General features: G+C 42.6%; 1 protein-coding gene across 2 annotated transcripts in view; it reads right to left on the bottom strand.

Moving 5' to 3' along the window:
- nfatc3a (nuclear factor of activated T cells 3a) overlaps positions 1-19,628 on the bottom strand; it is a 55,580-nt gene that overhangs the window by 15,421 nt on the left and 20,531 nt on the right. For both annotated transcript variants that reach the window (XM_068730221.1, XM_068730220.1), the window contains 6 exons: positions 17,771-17,933; positions 6,227-6,426; positions 5,596-5,768; positions 4,992-5,132; positions 1,398-1,453; positions 1,124-1,250 (listed from right to left, as the gene is read on the bottom strand). In XM_068730221.1, the coding sequence (XP_068586322.1) occupies positions 1,124-1,250; positions 1,398-1,453; positions 4,992-5,132; positions 5,596-5,768; positions 6,227-6,426; positions 17,771-17,933 (860 nt within the window). The remainder of the gene's footprint in view (positions 1-1,123; positions 1,251-1,397; positions 1,454-4,991; positions 5,133-5,595; positions 5,769-6,226; positions 6,427-17,770; positions 17,934-19,628) is intronic.

Below are 19,628 nucleotides of genomic sequence, written 5' to 3'. Positions count from 1 at the left end.
TCCTTAAATGGGGCCAGGGCCTCTGCAGCCCAGCCCACGGTGAAACTTTTTTTCCGTTTGCCACAATAAAGCAGGCGGTGTCCGTGGTGACACAAGTGGTGTCAGCAACCCAGCTTGACTGACAGAGCCGGGTTACTCTGCTCTGCTCTGATTGGCTGCCCCAATCTGTCAACACCGAAAACAGGAACTGTCAGTGCTGAGTGGGCGTGCTTGCAAACAGAAAGGCTGGGTGGGTGGAGGGGCGAGGCCGCTTATGTGTACACACACACACACACACACACACACACACACACACACACACACACACACACACACAAACACACACACTGTTGTGGTGAGACTCAGGGGTTTGGATAGGTTGCACATTTCATTATATTCCGCCAACGGCGTTTTCAGTTTGACTGGCTTCAAGAGGAAAATATCACAACAATATCAAATAGCAGGAATGTGACTTTAATGAAAAACATTAAGGAAACTTTCAAAATATCATGACCGCCGAGTTTCCTTACTGCTAAAATAATTATATCAAACCACAACTCGAGGTCTATGTATAGTCAACGTTTCTTGGATAGCAAAAGATTTGCATCATAAAACCCCATGCAAGCACAGTACATGTGAGGAAAAGAAAAAGGTGTAGGCTTCACAAAATAAACAGTTTGCAGGTGTTAGAGTTATTGTTAGTGGAAGAGCCCCCTCTAAACCACAGCGATGCTTTCTCTGGAGAGAGAAAGAGAGAAACGGGGTTAGTGAAACCCCTGTGGAGAAGTGTACGACATGAAGAATGCGTTTCAACCGCCTCTGCTGTCACTCAAACTCGTGTCCTTTGGGGGATTAACTACAGCAGGAAGCAGTACACCCAAAGGAATGCAAAGTAAAGCTTGAGAGGATCCCTTTGTGTAAAATATCTGTAGGAAAATTACTTCTCTGAAATACTATAATAAAATAATACTAGCACCTAAAAACAGCATACGATTATTAGCATTGTGCTCCCTTGCCTTACCTGTTTTGCAGCCTATTGTAATATAGCAGTCTAACACCTCCCCACCAATCCAACTCACCACAAAAAGCCTGTTATTGATGGTCAAAGATTATTTCTAAAATTCATGACACCCTCTCATCTCACCTGAAAGGTAAGTGAAGCGCTGGGATTGGCTCCTTTTCCGCTTGCCATTGCAGACATAGAACTGCACCTGCACAGCTGAGCCCACAGACTTACTGTGGTAGGGAGGGACGTCCACCACGATGCACGACTACAAGGACACATTTAACATTATTAACATACACTTATTGCCAACGAAATGCAAGTACTAGCACAAAGAAATGTACAACAGACATGTTTATTAAGGTGCAAATACCTGTAATATAGACAAAATGATGTAGAATAACTGACAACTTACTCCTTGACTTTTCTCGCGTATTATTTTTGCCTCAACTTCCCATTGTGGTCGTCCATCTAGAGGGAATGGTAAAGAATAAAAAAGATAAATGCATAAGCCAATGATAATCCTATTGCCATAAACAGGCAGAAACATATATTGCACAAAATATTACAGGTTGAAACGTTTACAGGTCATACTTTCATCCTTCTTGTCACTCTCAACTCTGTTTCTTTACATTTAATATTAAACCTTAAAATCATGAGAAAAGCACCACATTTGACAGACAAGGATATCAGAAAATACTCCACAGTTCTTGAGAGCAGGTCTGGCTGAAGACAGAGTAAAGCCTGGCTTTTCAATGAACTGAGGGCTCAGTGGGTGATGAAGCAGAATACAGGACCGTTCACATCCTCACATAATGTACCAGCCTGCTGTCATCACTCATACAAGCAACTTCAAAAACACCATTAAAATAGGCATAAAAACAAGTGAAAATTGAAATGAATGACTAACGCAGAGGCAGTTATAAACCCAGGCCACACAGGATCACTGATGAATACGGTTTAATAATTTAGACCCCTTTTGAATTATAGTGTGCTATTTTTCAAAGTAACTTTCCTCATCTGGAGTAGCTCTCTTTCCCTATTTTCCTAAAGATGATGTCAGTGTGCAGTGCTTTCTCAAAGAGACAGGGCTCAAGAACCACACAAAGCTTCAGACATCCAAATTATGTCGTTTTTTTTAAAGGACTAGAAGCCGAATGGAGAAAATCCTTGCAGCTATTAAATAGTAATCAAATGTCCAAATATCCTGCTGTTTGTCTTGCCTGGTTAAAATTATGGAGAGAGCAGTGGAATAATTGTATTTATTTTAAAATGTCTTTACACACTTCCAGGTTTCTGGCTAGAAAACATCCTTTCCAGTTTTCCTATGAGGGATCAAATTATTTGGCCAGACATCTTAGGGGCAGCTGCTTGGAGGGAAGACGTTGGGGTGAAAACACTGACAGGACTGCCGAGTGGTTGGAAGAAATCACGGTCATCTCAGCATCTTCGTGCTGTACAGTCTCTCAGTGGAGTCTAATTAATTTGCAGTTGCCTGTATCATGGTGTGCGCACAGTGCAAGTATACTCTGCACCTGCACGGCCTCTTCCTCAAAAGCCAAAGGATTCCCCCAAATACCACCATTACGTCAGGCATCTTCAACATGTCTGCAGAGAGGACTAGCCTATATGAGTAGATTCACTCAACTGTAAGCCTTGTAACATTTAGGCTATTAAGCGTTCTACCAAAATCCACACTCTACTGTCGCTTTAAATAGGTGATGTACCTGCGCTAATCTCACCCAAACTTTATCCTTAGTCGTAGTAATCCACCGGCACATTAGCCAGTCGTAACCGTATGGACACACACTCTATTGTGAAGATGACGGAGAAGGACCTTGAATGTCTTTGCAGCTGACAGCGGCGCATTATTGCAGAGCAGCTTGTTGACATTCAACAGGCAGGCGCAAGGGCCCCACATGCTCCGTCAGACAACAAGCACCGACAGGAACCTCATACCGCGCTGAGACAATGACTCAGATCATCGAGACTACCCTGCGCGCCCCATCAGAGGGTAAAAGAACGGTGATTACCTGTTTATGTTGAGACGTCTTTGTAAAAACCAACGGCAGTACAGAGTACACATGCCGTATTAGTCATTATTCAGGGCAGTCTGTGTTATTGCCTTTATATAAACAATCATCCTTGTAAAGTTGAAATACTTATACCAATTATGGACCTATTATTCATTAGTTTGATGCAGTCTAGTAACTGAGAAACCCTAATCTTGGTTGTAAGTAGAGACTATCATTCTGAGAGAAACACACATCTATCACTGATTTTAAAACAGTATTTATTTTGTTAAAGGCCTTTTAGTTTGTAAGATTTCAGAATATTATCCACTTGATCCTGAAGACCCAAGTAACAAAAAACAGAAATCACACCAATGCTATCTATGCACACCAAGAGATAGCAAAGCTAAACTATTGCATTAGTTTGACATTGATGTACTTTAAAATAGGATCTCACACAAACAAACGCTAGAATCTCTGTTTCTGTATATAGTAATGTCATTTATAGCACCATCCAATAATCTCTGTGTACTAGCAACAATCGGCCAGTCTCTCCAGTTCCTTTGTGAATCTACTGTGGTCTTTCAATTATGAGAGATGGTGGAAAAATATCTGTCACTGCTTCTCTCTTTCTTTCTTTTCTTCCGTTCCTGTACTTACTCCAATCAGTGCTTCATTGCACTAAAGCAGGCGGATTAGTCCTGATGAGGGGGATCATTTACACAAACCCATCCTCCTCCCTTCTCCTGTAATATTCCTTCTGTCTCCTCCCACAGAGGCCCAGCTTTCCTCCCTACCCAAGATGCACCTCTCTAAGCTTTCCACTTGCTGCTGTGCTGTGAAGACCATCAGTAAGTTGTTTCACCCGTTGCTACTTTTCTATGCCATGCTTCACATGAAAGAGCCAAAGACATTCCTCCGCGCTGCTTTTTTTCCCCTTACAAAGTCCCAGAGAATGGCTCTCACTCACAAAAACAACTCCACTCAACGTTCTGCCGTGTGTGAACTTGATTCTGTTGCTCTACATCACAAAGGTACCTCAGGCAGGCAGAGACTGGCTCTACAAATGTTCTCCATTTAAAATTTCCATCTCTGGGAATCTCTGTGTTTTGATTACGGAGTGATGTACAAAAGATAAAAAAAGATAAGGCAGAGAAAGACAAGCGACGACTAGCACGAGTTTAGTTAAGTAATCTCTTCAGCATCTTTTAAAGTCATTAATACTCAATTTTGTATAAAGAATGCGTCTGTTTTGTGTATTTCATTTCATATTAGCCTATTACTCTTGTTGTCTTGTGTGTCTGTGATTTAGTTCTTTGGATTTAAAAAAAGTATTGCCTTCTTGTATTGGATTTTCGACGTGCATATGTATCTGTAAATTATTACATTCTTTGTCCCATTAACTAATTCAAACAAAAAAAACATTTTCATGTTCTTAATGACATTGTTTAAGTAAGTAAACTAAGTGTGGGTGATGCTATGAAAATGTGTACCTTTTGTATTTTTCCCTCACTATACAGTACGTGCCTATTACTGCCTAAAGCCTGCTTGATAAGTATTACTAACAGTATTACTAGCAGACATAAATCTGTTCTGCTTTTAAATAAATGCCGTGGGACAAAGAGACTTGTTGAGGCTAAGATAATGATACATGACTTTTTTTTATATCCCTGCAGACATGCATCAGCCATGGCTACTATTAAAATCTTCATAACCTTCTGCAGATCTCGGCAACATTTGCAAGATCTACAAATTTCTGATTCCAACCTCAAGTGTATGTAAATCCACAACAACCCAAAGTTTTTTTGTTTTGTTTTTTTTTTGCCACTAAAGAACACGTTTGTCCAATGAACCACATTAACGTCACGTGTCGTGTGAAAAAATCTGTCAAACAAACACGAAACATGATTTTCTTTTTTTTTTACACACTTAATTGGCCCAAGCTGTTCCTGCAGAGGTGGTTGGAGGGTAAGCTGCTGTGCAGACACAACACTTACCAGGGCCTTTCTCCAGGAAGATGACCTTGGACTCTGGAAAGAAGTTGGAGCCGCTGATGACCATCTCTTCTCCCCCGCTGACCAGACAGCTGGTCAGGCTGGTTTTGTCAACCTGGGGCAGCTCTTGAGCCGAGCGCTGGGCTGGGAGAGACGCAGCGGGGGTTGAGGAGAAAAGGAGGATGATCATTTGCTGCGCTGTGTTCATTCACACTGCCGTGTATCTTTTAGGGTGGACTACGGATGTACTATAATATAAGCAGACACGTTAACAGGAGCACTTTATGATACAAAGTTGTCAAAAAACACAGCCTCAAAAATGACTACAGAGTAGTATCAACACTCTCTCTCTGACAGCCTCAACTAAAAAAGATAGTATTCATTGTAGAGCTATGTCATAGACAAAAAAACATTTTTAACATTTATCAGACATTGTGAGCCGAAGTGAACAGTAGATTAAAACAACGTATCAAATCGCCAGACTGAACGCTTGCTAATAAAGAAGTGTGTGGAAAGGTTTGCACATATGTGTGTGTGTTTTGAGTAACTGTTTTTCTGAATGAATATGTTTTGGTGTGATTGCATGCGTGCGAGACTTGACACTCACAGCACTCCACAGGAATAGAGGGTGCCTGCAGCGACAGCACCTTCCCGTTGGGCTGAGGGATGTGCACTCTGAACACCACGCGGACCCGTGTGTTCTTCCTTCCTATATCCGTCTCCCCCTTCCGCAGCTCGATGTCCGAATTCCGCAGCTTGAGGATGCCAGCACAGTCGATACTGCAAGGTAGAGGGAAAAAAATAGTTGGCCCCCATACGGCACTGCTGGGATGGTAATCACTAAGACATGGGTAAGTAGTGAAGGACCTGGGAGTGATAAAACCAACCATAAGCCCAGCAGGGGATTGGCAATGAGGGGCAAATTAAATGTTGAATTCACAAAATAAAAATGCCTGTGAATATGATTTATTACAACTATAAATGAGAAAATCCCTACCGGATCCCTTCCTATGAATAAAGAGATAAATTAAACCAGATCTTACTTAAATTCTGATGATTTATAATCTTAAATATTTGAATAATTGCTTCTCTGCTCCATTAGTAAGATTTTCTTGTTTGTTTGAATTTGAAAAATCTATTAAATCTTTTTTGGAGGATGTAACAACCCTTTATGATGATAAAAGTGGTTATTTTTCATTGGCCAGGGCTTCCTTCATGGTGGTAAGCTCATAACTTACCCGGCTGACATGTTGTTTTCAGGCAGGAGAGGAATTTCGAGAACTTTGGTGCTGGAGACTACAATTTCTTGGCTGGCTGTGGCTACGGTTTTCCCAGTGATCCGGTGCACCTGGTAGAAGGCATGCGGCCTCAAGTAACGGTCGTCTGCTGTTCCGATGAACATCTGCAGGTTGATGGGCTTCTCACTGTAGCCAATGAGCTGAGACATGACAGAGAGAGAGATGGAAAAAAAAAACAGATGTGAGTTCTTGGGGTCCAGATGAGAGGTGTGAACAAAGGAATACTCTCTTCGTTTCCACTGCCTTCAGAAGGCCACCTTTTTGTGGAGGGAATCTAAATGTCAGGTTGACGGTGTTGTGATATTTCTGGCAGGACCACTGGAGATTCATCTGGCGCTTTGGCCTCCGACCAGTTCGCCACTGATGTTTTCAACTAATAGACTTATAATTTTTTCCCCTTGCACGCCTGCCTCTTAACAGGGTTCTTTGCAGGACACTGTTTTACCCCCCCCAAAAAAAACCTCACCAGAGCCTTAAACCTGTTCTGGTCAACCGGTCCGGGGGCCAAATAAAAGTTGTACTTCATCTACAGTGGCCACTGCAAAAAAACTAACTAAGAGACCTGAGTCGGTTTTAAGAGATTATGAGAAGAACAATGAGCTTGTGTACTAATTCATCATATCAATTAACAACAAATGGATGTCAAATTATACAAAAGCATAATTCACACTAATTCTGTGAGGTCAGTAACACTGTGGCTGAAAACAGTCTTTTGAAATCCAGTGGTTCATGCGGACACCTAGACGAGCAGCTGCTCTCTCCATTAGTCTTAGAGTGCTGGCATCCCGGCTTCCCCTCAGACAGGTGAGATGTTGGACGGAGGAAAAGTGCTGCGTGTCAGCTAGAGACAAGAGGACGAAGGAAAGGAGAGCAGAACCTTTTCCTCCTCAGAGGTACAGAAAACACAGGCCACACAATCCCACCACTGTTGTAATGTTGTAGTTGGCAGACTAACCCCCGAATCCCCCCCCGCCCCCCTAGCCCTCCATATTGCCCTCGCAACCCACACCTTCAGCTCAAATGGAGGGCAGCCCGTTGAGTTTAATGGGAGAGAACAGGGGCATTCATTGCTGCTTCAACCCAGAAACTGCCAAGCCTCAGCCCCACCACAGCTGGCTGCTAAGCCTTTCCTCCCAGCAGGTTTGCATCACACGGCGCTGTGTCAATGTTTGGTACAAAAAACTGGTGGGTGAGAAAGTGGGTGTAGCTTTCGGATTTGTCATGTACCGTTCCAAAACCAGCGAAAAAAGAAAAAAAAAAGGATTAAATTGGTCAGAAACAGAAAAACAGTAAGCCAGTACTACCGAATAAATGTGTGCTTGGTTTCAAAATATTGACTTTCTCGGAAGCCAATCTTTAAAATTATGATTATTAAATGCAACTTATTTCCAGCATTTGGTAAAAAGGTGTACTGGAATCAATGGTGGAATTGGTGTTCATGGGAACATCTGTCATTGGATTTACTGGTAGCATGTGGTCATGATCGTATCTCACTGTCTTTCTCTCTTTACTTACTACTTCCTTGACGTCCCCCCCGTGGTGGAAGAAGTTACGGTATGGGGCACCTATGTTGAACTGAGCCGTGGAAAAAAAAGGCTCTGTGTTTACAGCGGGTTGTGTGAGAGGACGAGCCTCCAGAGGCAGACACTTAAATGTGAATAATGCTTCACTGTTCAGCTGAATAAAAAGCTTGTATCTTAAGAGGGTTGAGCTACTGAGCTCATTAAAGACACATTGGTTCGCAGGAGAAGGCTGCATTGAAAATAAAATGACTGGTAAGTAAACAAACTCACACTTTGTTGTTACTACTTAACACCAAGTTAGTTAAGAGCACAGTGGTTATCTTAACGTAACTCGTTTATTAGGTAGCCTATAACTTTTGCCAAATTGAAGACGAATGATTATGGACATATAGGACATATTCCTCTCCACTGTGGTTATCCCAGTGTCTCAGGCTCTACACAAGTCCAGGGTTTCAAAAGTGTTCAGTTTTAAAACATCTCTCTATCTTCTGCTTCACCAAAACTCTGTGGAAAGCATTGTTATATTTCCATAAGGAAGTGGCATTTATAATCATGTGTAATTACATAGGGAAAGGTTTGTTTATCTGTACCTATAAATCAATTACTGTGCCAACTGTTGAGTTTTTATTTTTTTAATTTTAATTTCCAACCCCCAGGCTTTGTTTTGATGCAAAAACCTCCCTCCCCATGGTATGTTGATACTCTTCCAGAACATCCTCTGTGTATTTTAACTGCTCAGTGATGGAGACATGTCTGAATTAGAATGAATGACTAAACAGAGCAGTAATCCACTGTTTTGTGTGTGTGTGTGTGTGTGTGTGTGTGTGTGTGTGTGTGTGTGTGTGTGTGTGTGTGTGTGTGTGTGTCTCTCTGCTTTGTACACTGCTGTTAGTTCTTGTGGTGCAGAGGTTGCTCTGAGGAGGCAGAATGAAATCTCTGACACTAACCCCAAAGATCATGAGCAAAGAAGGACGATTCTTCTTCACACAAAAGTACACACAAACCTACGTAGACAGCACATGTTTCTGAAATGTAACTTCTAAACTTGAACTGACAGCTACAGCATAGTGAGATAATTCCTGACTTTGTCGAACTGGAATCAAACTGCTGGATGTGGCACATGAAATGGATTTGTAAGGAAGTTGCACCAAGGAACAGCATGAGTCCCCTATAACAACCAGTAATGGGTTCATCTTTGAAAACCACATTAGATCTTAAGAGCCACATGAAAGTACAAATCCTGCTAGTAACAAGCTAACAGGTAATTATGCACCCCAGTCTGAATGGCTCCACGGCTGTAAATGACACCATTATTCTGGATTCAAAGAAACATGGAGTCACAGGAATCAACGGTCTTGTGGTTTGTGTTGCTTGTTTTATGATCATGTCTGCACACTGTGGAAGTTATCACACAGAGTGCGCGTGTGGCTGTGTGTGTCTGCATGTGTGTGTGTGTGTGTGTGTGTGTGTGTGTGTGTGTGTGTGTGTGTCAATAAATCAGGGCATGTTTATTCACAGCACCATGTGTGTTCCAGACAGCATAAAATGAGTTAACAGTGTCTGGAGGAATGTATCCGTAAGAGAGGAAAGACGGACGTAAAAAAAGGGAAAAGTCTTAACGGGTGTAGCTTAGAACACGACGAAAAGCATGGAAAAACTGGGACTGAAAATATTTTTTTTTTTTAAACTTTAAATGTACTGTGAAAAAGAAGTGACGACACAAAACAATGCATTGTAATTAACTGTAAACATATATATCTCATATTCATAGCCCCACTTATACTTTTACAAGCCCTGTAAAGAAAGAAATACAAGTACTAAATGCATTAGAATGAAACAAAGGTGGAATATCCTGTATAGCAAAATCAAATGTACATATTTTTTTAGACCTCCGATTTCTAAAGCATTTAAAAACAAATTGCCCATCTTTTTAAAATCATTGGATATTTTAAGGCACGATGACGTCATCTTCGGGTGAGCACACCTCGCACCGACTTCACATTGGCGAGTCTAAAGCAGGCTTTTTCTGTGTCCTCTTGTGTTCTCTCTGTTTCTCTCGTCTCTCTGCACATGAGGGATTTTAGCATGGAGCCAGAGTGTTGACAAACACACACTTAGCAGGCCAGGAGCTCTTTCCAAATCAAATAATCAACCAGGAAAACCTGATTAGAGGGCCAGAAAGAAAGAGCTCACTTTAGCAGTCCCAGTGAATCAACAGTCCAAACAGAAACACAGCACACAGCCAGTCTAATTCAGTCACAACTGTTACTAAAAACACACAAATGTTTTCCGTTTGGTGTTCCCTCCATTCAGCTCAATTTGATTAATTTAGATAATTGGAGAGGAAAAAAATAGAGCAGCTTACAAATGTAAACTGTAAAAAGTAACAAAACAATAACTAAACACATGTAAACTTTACAACACGTGGCTGGTTCAAAGAATAACATTTACTTTAGCAACAAGGGCTCAACACATGGTACTGGTGCATGAGGGGTGGAAGTTGAACTGGAAAAGAAATACGTCAGAGCAGGTGGGAAGCTGCTAGTACCCGCTTTTCCAACACCATAGTACGACATTCATTGATCTCAATTCAGCCCAAATTTTTCAAAATCGATGTCATGAGCTTTCTAGCCCGAACACCACGCTTTACAACCCTGAGACCAGATCGAAACAGTGTCACAAAGCTCCTCACATAGCAGTCCAAGCACACTTCAGGGGGCCTATTTGCACCGTCAGTTCAGAAAACGGGTGAAGCACCACCTGCAAACAGCAGCACATGTAAACAAACACACATGGATAGTGCCATGGTCCTGGCGGAGGAGGCATCTCGGGCAGTGAAATGCACCCGGCACACACACACACACACACACACACACACACACACACACACACACACACACACACACACACACACACACACACCCTTGACTCATTTCACATTCCTGACTCACCCCCTCCGCCGCCCCCTAAATCTGTGCTCGAGTGTGAAATACCATAGGAGGGTGGTCTCTGCACTTTTAACTCCTCACCTTTCTGCCGGTCCAGAGTTCAGCCCAGCTGGTCAGTCAGCAAGTAACTGAGGCCTGATAAGAGATCAGTTCTTATATTAAACCAACGCTGACATTAAAGCCGGTCACATGTTCCCCGGGCCTCGCTGAAGCCTGTCACTGACTTACGGTTGCCACTTCGGATTGTTGATCGAAATTTAGGATGAACTCCGTCCCTTAAAATAAAACCACTGGATACGGTTACATACTCAGCTCCCGCTAAATAAAGTCCCCACCTATTTTAGGCCTTCATCTGTTCCACTGATCCAGTAATAAGGCTAGCAAAGCGAGGGGGGGAAAATATCTCCCATCACTGCATACACACATAAACAGGCAACCATGCACACACACACAAACACAAAATCAAGTGTTTTAACTTTTTTATTTTACAAATAAAGTAGAAAAATGACAGCAGTATTCAGAGCTGATTTGGGCTCTTTAAGACTTTTGATAATGGGGTATTTACACGAGGGAGCACATCACCGGCTCCCTGCTCCTTTCCTCTTCACTCCTTCCCCTAACCCTTCCTATCCTGACCTTCCTTCCTTCCTTCCTTCTTTCCTCTCCTCCCACTCCTTCTCCCCTTTGTCACTCTCTCCTCCTCTCCGTCCCTGTCCTCTCCTCTCACCTACCTCAGCTGCAGCCCTCTGCCGTAACTCGACACTTTCTCACTGCGAGCGCCTGACTCTGCCAAGTTGTTTCTCTGTGTTGCTCCACTGTTGCCATGGCGAGACCCTCTGTGCGTATGCAGGAGTGAGTGTGCGTGTGTGTGTGTGTGTGTGTGTGTAATGAGCGAGCATCTACGTACAATCACATTGATGTAAACTACAGCCCTGAAGCTCATGTTGGATGGAGAGTGTGATAGAATGTGTGGATTTAAGCACACTAACTTTAGGTTTTTGATGTGTGTGTGTGTGTGTGTGTGTGTGTGTGTGTGTGTGTGTGTGTGTGTGTGTGTGTGTGTCTGTGTGTGTGTGTGAGAGAGAGAGAGAGAGAGAGAGAGAGAGAGAGAGAGTAAGAGAGAGAGAGAGAAAGAGAGCGAGAGATAAAGAAAGCGTGAGAGAGAGAGAGAGAGAGAGAGAGAGAGGCTAGCATGTGTGTGCAACAGATGTAAAAACAGGCGCAATGGTGGTCAAGGTCACCAGTGGGCCCATTTTATCTGGCAGTGGTTTCCCTCTGTAGCACTGTGACACCTCGACCTGGGATCTATGGACACACACACACACACACACACACACACATATACACATACACATATACACACACACACACACACACACACACACACACACACACACACACACACACACAGGCTTGCTGTTTGCCCAGCACACTGGGGAGGGCAGAGAGAGCCAGGGGGGCCGGTTGACTGTTTGTTTAAACAAGGTCAATACATGTGCGCGCACACACACACACACACACACACACACACACACAGGAGCGTTTACTGTATACTGCATGAGGGCTGTATATGGCCTTGCTAGACTGGTCCAAACTCAATTCCTTTTATTCCAATTTCTTTCCTCCCCCACACTCTCACTCTCACTCTCTCTCTCTCTCTCTCTCTCTCTCTCTCTCTCTCTCACACACACCTCTGTCTCTCTCCTCCTCTCTCAGTGCGCCTCGCTGTGCGCCTAAGCCTGATTACAACAAATGAGAGCCAAGCTTCCAACATGTTTATATGAAATACAGCTCCAGGGCAAAGCAGCACTAGCTGCAGCCAGTTCACACAGTGCAAACCCCGCATGCAATCTGCATTGTTGCCTGTGTGTCTCCCCCATTATGGCCACCAGTCTACCGAGAGAGACAGCAGGAGTGAGAGAGAGAGACCTGTCGAGGCAAAAAGCTTCACTCTGACACAAGACAAGAGGACAAAAGCGATTAGACAGAGGTGGAGATGGACATAATATTATAATCCAACTGTCTGCAATGTTGGTGCGTCTTCATTTGTTTGTGTTCTGCATGTACGCAGCCTTTTTTTTCTATTGTGTCTGTCTGCCTCACTGTGCAGCAGCAGGTAATACCAGAGGGGCTCCTTATATTTGTGTGGGTGCAGCAGCACTCAATTAAGCTGTTTAAATACGCACAAGGATACCTCAGCAAGCCAGAGAGGCTTTGGACTTATATGTCTCCTAGCAACAGGTGTACCGATTATGGTCTGCAGCTAGCCCCGGAGGAACGGCTGAAACAATTCGTCAGCCGGGCTCAGACGTGGTCGGAACAATGTACAATTATTTCAAAAAAGGGTCAGGTGGTCAATCAATATTGCAAACAAATTATGGAAAGAATGCGGAGGAATACACAGCATTCCTCACAGAACCACGAGCTATGAATCACGTCTGTCGAAACAGTTCAATGTAAACACGTGTCACGCTTTCTGGCCTTCGTTTGTCTGGCTACTGTACATACAGACAGAAGAGGAGCTGACACACGTCTCTCTTTAGACCGCTGACCAACTGCTGCTCAACACCTTCACGTCTTCTTTATTGGTATTAGCAGATAAAACTCTCAACACTATGCAGACTCAGCTTAGTACAAGTTACTGTGACGTAGAATTCAACGGCACAAAATGATACAAGTATAACAATACATATTTTAAACTAGATCTATGTGATTCTGACTTGAGCTCCACAATAGGATCTCCTCAGTGGCTCATTTGCCACTTATTTTCTGCGGCTACACTTATTAACAGCTCCTACATCCTGTGTCTGGGGCCCAGAACCACAAGTTAGGAATCACTGACCCCAAAACTGCTCCTCAACTGAGCCATTAAATTCGACAGACACACTGAAGAATTCACAAGACCGTTCTCCCTGAGAAATGTGGATGAGAGCCACTGGGTGAGAGGTATGAGTAACTCACTGCTGTGTTACTGGAGCTAGTAGTAGAGGTCCAAACAGACACTCAAAGAAACATGAATATGTCCTCCCAGAAAGAGTCAATTCAAAAGAAAGAAATCTACAATTCCGTCAAAAACACTGAGTATAAAGTTAAAGTAAATCCTTTTTTTATGCTTAAAGCCCAGCTATTTAGTTTTTCTTCTTTACAGCCATAAAATGAAACATTCTGAAAGTAACTTTGTACAGAAATCAGATTTTTAAACGTGGCCACAAACAGAGCACAAAGTCGAGTAGCCAGTAGCCTCACAGGTCGCCTGACCACAATCTGATCAGAGAAACACCTGTTGGGACTCCCACCTAAAGAGGATGGTGCGATAGAGTCAATGGCTGAACACAAGAGAAACAGGCATTGGTGCCGACATGGCGGGAAAGAGACATCCGTGAGTTTGTAAACAAAGCCTGGGCTTGTTTGCGAGAGTTTGTCGATGCCTTGTCGGGTTCAGATTATGTTACTGTGAGATAGTACTTGAAGCCAGTACTCCACCTGCTATAGGAGATTAGTGTGAACTTCAAAGTAGAGTATACAGACCTGTCAAAACTGCAACCGAAGGTTACCTTGACAGAGAACTATTTAGATCAATCAAATCCAGGAATACTCCTCAGGCAGAAGCAAGCTGCTTTCTTTGACAAACAATGCAACAGTAACAGCACAGAGTTGATGCGTCTGTCCATGAGGTAAACTTTCCCAAACAAAGCCAACTCTTGAAAAAAAACTTTTGAGCATTGCCGCTACCAGAGCACTTTCAGGAGGGGAAGTCGGCACAGGAGGAAACCCGGATACATGTCATAGAAGTGCCCTCGATCTTTCCAACCACCTGTGAAATGTAAAGAACTGTATGCAAACTGTTACTGAGGGCTCCACCTGCACTCCATGTGTACTTGTAGGCTATTGTACCAAAACACAAAACACTATGCCAAGCAATCCTACTTTGCATACTTCAAAAAAGGCCAGATGATGAATTCAAATGTATCCACAACAAAAACACACATGGCCCTGATTCTGTCTGATAACAAATATTGTTTTGTCAAACCGTCCGAATGAAAGGGCCAGAGGAATTTAGGATTACATGACTACATGGTGAAGACGTCATAATAACAATGGCAGTTGCTGTGCTATTGGCCACTGATCTGACTACCTACCAGTGTTTAACATCATAACAAAGAAAAGCTCCTTCTTAGAGTTATGCTGTCTGTCACAATTGTTATTGACTGCTGAACCGGAAATATAGTCAAATATGTCACAATCTATGAATTCAAATTGTGCAGCAGAGAAGCTGCAGTCACACATGTGGGCCACTCGGCCTCCAGGGAATCGCTCGCTTCACGCCTATAGTGCACCTGGGAAACAGGATATGTGCGAGCTTGTCAATGGCTTCAAGAGGTCTGACCCCCTTACGGCTAACAAATACTGAGTCAAATGTGTGTTGTGTTGGTTTTTGTGTTTCTGTAAAAACAAAAGTGACATCACAGGGGTGAAGAAATGACCTTTCAATGTGGTAGTTTTTATGCACAGTGCATCACAAAAAGGCTCAGAAGACCAACAATAGAGGGCTGTCTGTTTAGTAAACAAAGACTGACTGTTAGACCTGCTGGACAAGTGCTGATACTATCACATAGCACAAGCCGGCTGCTCATTTGATGTTGATTGTGTTTTTTAGTGTCTTGTGAGTTTTTTCAGCGTGTCTGTGTAGAATTTAATGGCTCAGTTGAGGAGCAGTTTTGGGGTCAGTGATTTCTAACTTGTGGTTCTGGGCCCCAGACACAGGATGTAGGAGCTGTTAAGAAGTGTAGCCGCGGAAAATAAGAGGCAAACGAGCCACTGAGGAGATCCTATTGTAGAGCTTGAGTCAGAATCACATAGATCTAGTTTAAAATGTTTATTGTTATACTACAACAAGCTGATGAGGCGTCATTGTCTTCTCTATAAAAGGACCTGAAAGCAGGGAGTGCATCCTAAAATTATTTTGGAGCATAAGGTTTTCTGTAAAAGATAAGAGAGGAAATCTGTTGTAATTTCTGGGTTAACAATTTACATTTGGTCATTACTTTATCAATATTGAGGTATTAAAACGATTAACTGCCACTTCACTGAAAACAGTGGAGTGATATGTATATTTGCTGAATACAGAATTGTGTACGGATTTATTTTGTTTAATATCATATAAAAAATAACTTAATCAAGCTCTCTTGCTCTCTCTTCCCTCCCACACAAAGCTCCATAGACCGCTGCTCATGACAAGTGAAAGCTGTTTGTGGGCTTCTCCCACTCTGTCCGTGACAACACTATTGCAGTTGGTTGCACCCGAAAGTGCGTTTCAGCAGAAATAAATTACATTTTCACTTTCAGCACTGTTAGTGGCAGCACTCTGCTACAGAATGCCTAAAGAATAAACACTGAGTGACTTCTTTCACTTTTAGCAACTATAAGTCTATAAGTCAGCAACCTGCTGAACCATTTTACGTGGGATTCATTGTACAGCAATTTATTAACAGAACACAGTGATTTGTGAACCTCATCTTAAACAAGTACATGAGTAGAAGTAAACGTATCTTCTCTTGTGGCTTATCATCTGTTTTGCATTCGGAGTTGCGATAGATTGTAATCTTGGTCAAGATTTATCCCAAAAAAAATGAATAACTTGATAAAATAAAACAAAAATAAAAAATGTTTAAACAAACCAGTCTGCTGTCTTCACACAACAGTAAAAACCCAAATGCACTGCTATAACAACAAACTATTCCCTCTGGGGAAGATGAATGAGGGCAAGCGTGGCAAACGCTCGGTTGAAAACATTTGACGGCTAAATTATGCATCGTCACATATGGCAGGATGGAGTCTTGGTCTAACTGAGGTTGAGATGGTTAATGATTGGCCTGGAGGGAGCCTGCATGACTAAATGCATGAGGACATAGACTGTTTCTAAAGCAACAAATGGCAGTCATTTGGGCTCCGTGGTTCTTTCAGGAAATATTGTGTCCACAGCTGTTCGAATGTTGCGGTTTTTAAAAATTGTTATATAATCTTGTGTATATTGTGCTGTTGACTGAGTTGGCCTAAAGGACAAAACCTTCCCATCTGTAGTGCCAAGCAATGATAACACATGTTCCCCACAACCAATAACAAAACAATTATTAATCATAATTAATTATACACAAATTGGGCTGTGTTTCCAAAGCATTTTACATGCCTTACCATGTAAGAATGTATTGATGTAGGAGCCACTGTAAGGTAGATGCAGGTGTGACAAATATACAGAGGATTTGACAGTATGTGGCCATACTTACATGATTGAACAGCTGATCGAACTGTCAGTCTAAAGTCAGCCATTGTTGGCTTCCACAATGTGGTCATGGTCTAGCTCTAAGGCCCTATCCTAATCATACGCACAAAGGAAGCTCGTCACGGTCTTCTTGAAATATTAATGGCACTGAAATCTCTCTCTCTCTCTCTCTCTCTCTCTCTCTCTCTCTCTCTCTCTCTCTCTCTCAGGTGCTATCAAATTACAAAGCAGCTGACTCGGCTATAGTGGCAGCTCTCTTTAGCTGCCTGCTTGTCTATCTACCTCAACAGCTTGACTGACAGTCTTGCTGTGGCAGAGGATCCATGTGACCGTCCACACATGCAAATCTGTAAAACTTTGTAATGCACATCACAACAACCAGTAATAAGGCTGAACTATTACCTATCTAGAGTCCAATGATGTAGCATTAGTCTTAGTAGCAGCTATCGGTAGATGACAGGTAGGTTGCTGAATGATAAGCGCTCAGTGTACAGGGTCTCCCTTAACTAATGCATGGCCAGCATCATGTCAACACAAACAGTGAGTCAGTCCTGACCTCGGAGAGGAATGTAATCCTGAGCATGGCAGAGACACCGGTATTTTGTTTAATGGAGCATAAAAAACAAAGTTAATATTCTGTAAAAATGGATTTTAATCATTTTTAATGCGTAATAATGTCAGGACGAATGTTTCTCACCGCTAAGCTTGTTAGCATTTGGGTAATTGGTCTTACCTTGACGATCGGGTGTCCTCCGGACGCTGCTTTGACGGCTCCTCGGCTGCCCTCCGTCTCATAGTGCGCTCGGTGGTGAGCTTTGGGCTGGACCTCTATCTTCAGGTCGTACTGGCCAAACTGGCTGGGCAGTGGCCAATCAAGTGGAGGCAGTGAAGAGGTCCTGATGAGGGAAAACCACACACACACACACACACACACACACACACAAACACGCACACACAAGGAGGAAGAGCTTTGGTATGAAATAATTACAACATACAGTGTGGTATAAAATATGAAAATATTAAAGCACAAAAAATGTCCCTAAGAAAATCTGCTTCACATTTATATTTCAAAATGTTCTGTACGTATGGTAATGTCTGTGACATCACTGAGTACGGTCAAGCAAGAAAACCTCTCCTTCCTAAAACAACCCGTCTTTCAACGTGGTGGGTGAAGACGATCTTCAGGCTGTCTGAAAATGTCCAAAAGCTGAAAAAGAAGTATTTCCCCTTCATGGTGTGAGACAGCATACTAGGTGTAAAATAGGGGTTATAACAGTCTGTTGTCTTAGCCCCACCAGACAGTGAATCACTGGAATGCCCAGATGCATTAATCCTGTTCTTAAACATAACACTTGTTATAGGTCAGGTTAACACTTTAAGGTTGAATCATCTTCTAAGGGGGTTTTTCTTTGTGAGTGTTCTGTGTGGGTCAGTGAAGAGAGTGTGTCAGACGGTGAGTAAATTACTCTGTGTGTGTGTGTGTGTGTGTGTGTGTGTGTGTGTGTGTGTGTGTGTGTGTGTGTGTGTGTGTGTGTGTGTGTGTGTGTGTAATGCATCAAAGAGGCTGGTATTGTGTGTTTGTTCTCACTGCCTCTTTTTTTTTATCCGTGTAGGTCACAATCATATTTGAACAGCTGCACTCACAAATAAAACACTCAATGGCCTCCACAGAGAAACTGGGTCTCTCCATCTGAGTGCATTGCAGGAGTTTATCTCCAAAGCATTTTGTAAACACAAACAACCATTAACAACAACCAAGCAGTTACCTTTTCCAAATGTTGTATCTATTGTTAGGTTAGGAGCATAGTGCCACATCTGGAAAAGCCCAAAATGGGAGGTAATCTGGTCCAAAAGTGTATTTTCAAATGTCCATAAAGATTGTTCATGCACAGTTTGGTTTATGTTTGTTAAGTTTTCTTTAGATTAATGGTTAATGGTTTATCTACTTCTCTTTATAAGTCTTCTACTCTGAAATATCTGTACTGAAATACTACAGTACAGTTTAACCTGAAGAGGTACTTGAATTGTAGTAAAAGCCACAAAGTCAACCTTCGTCGCATCTTGACTGTGTACACGATTAATTATTCATGATACAAGAGGTAGCACGAGCTAGACTGTATGTGTGTCGTCCAGGTGTTACAAAGTGACATTGTTTTCTTTTAGCACAGCAGTACACACAATCATAAATCATGCTGCGTCCCTGCATATGTGTCTCTAATGGCTGCGTATGTCAGGCCTGAGTCAGTGAATCGACTGCAGCTGCGAGTATATGCTGTCTCATGGGCTGAAAAGGAAGACAAGCTACGCTACACACTGATCTCTACCTCAGTTTAGGCTCTTTGTGCACACGGTCACACGGTGGTATAAGCTGAGTCTAAACTGCACGTTAGATCTTTTGACAGTACAAATAATTCTTCGAGGGAAAGATTGTAAAGTTTCAGCCAGCACGGCTTGACTCCCTTAATTCTTCCCCTTCCAAGCGTCCGTCAAGAGCTGGCTACATGCAGGCCGATCTGATCAGACTGAATTAAAGACATGTGAGTCAGGCTTACAGTGGAGTCATTTCACTTCATAAACCGCCTTACAGACTG

This window comes from Cebidichthys violaceus, unplaced genomic scaffold, assembly GCF_023349555.1.
Source record: "Cebidichthys violaceus isolate CVI_PGR_0920_01 unplaced genomic scaffold, fCebVio1.0.p SCAF_5, whole genome shotgun sequence".
Taxonomy (NCBI): Eukaryota; Metazoa; Chordata; class Actinopteri; order Perciformes; family Stichaeidae; genus Cebidichthys; species Cebidichthys violaceus.
The sequence above is the reverse complement of the archived record's forward strand: the minus strand, read 5'-3'. Positions and strand labels throughout refer to the sequence as shown.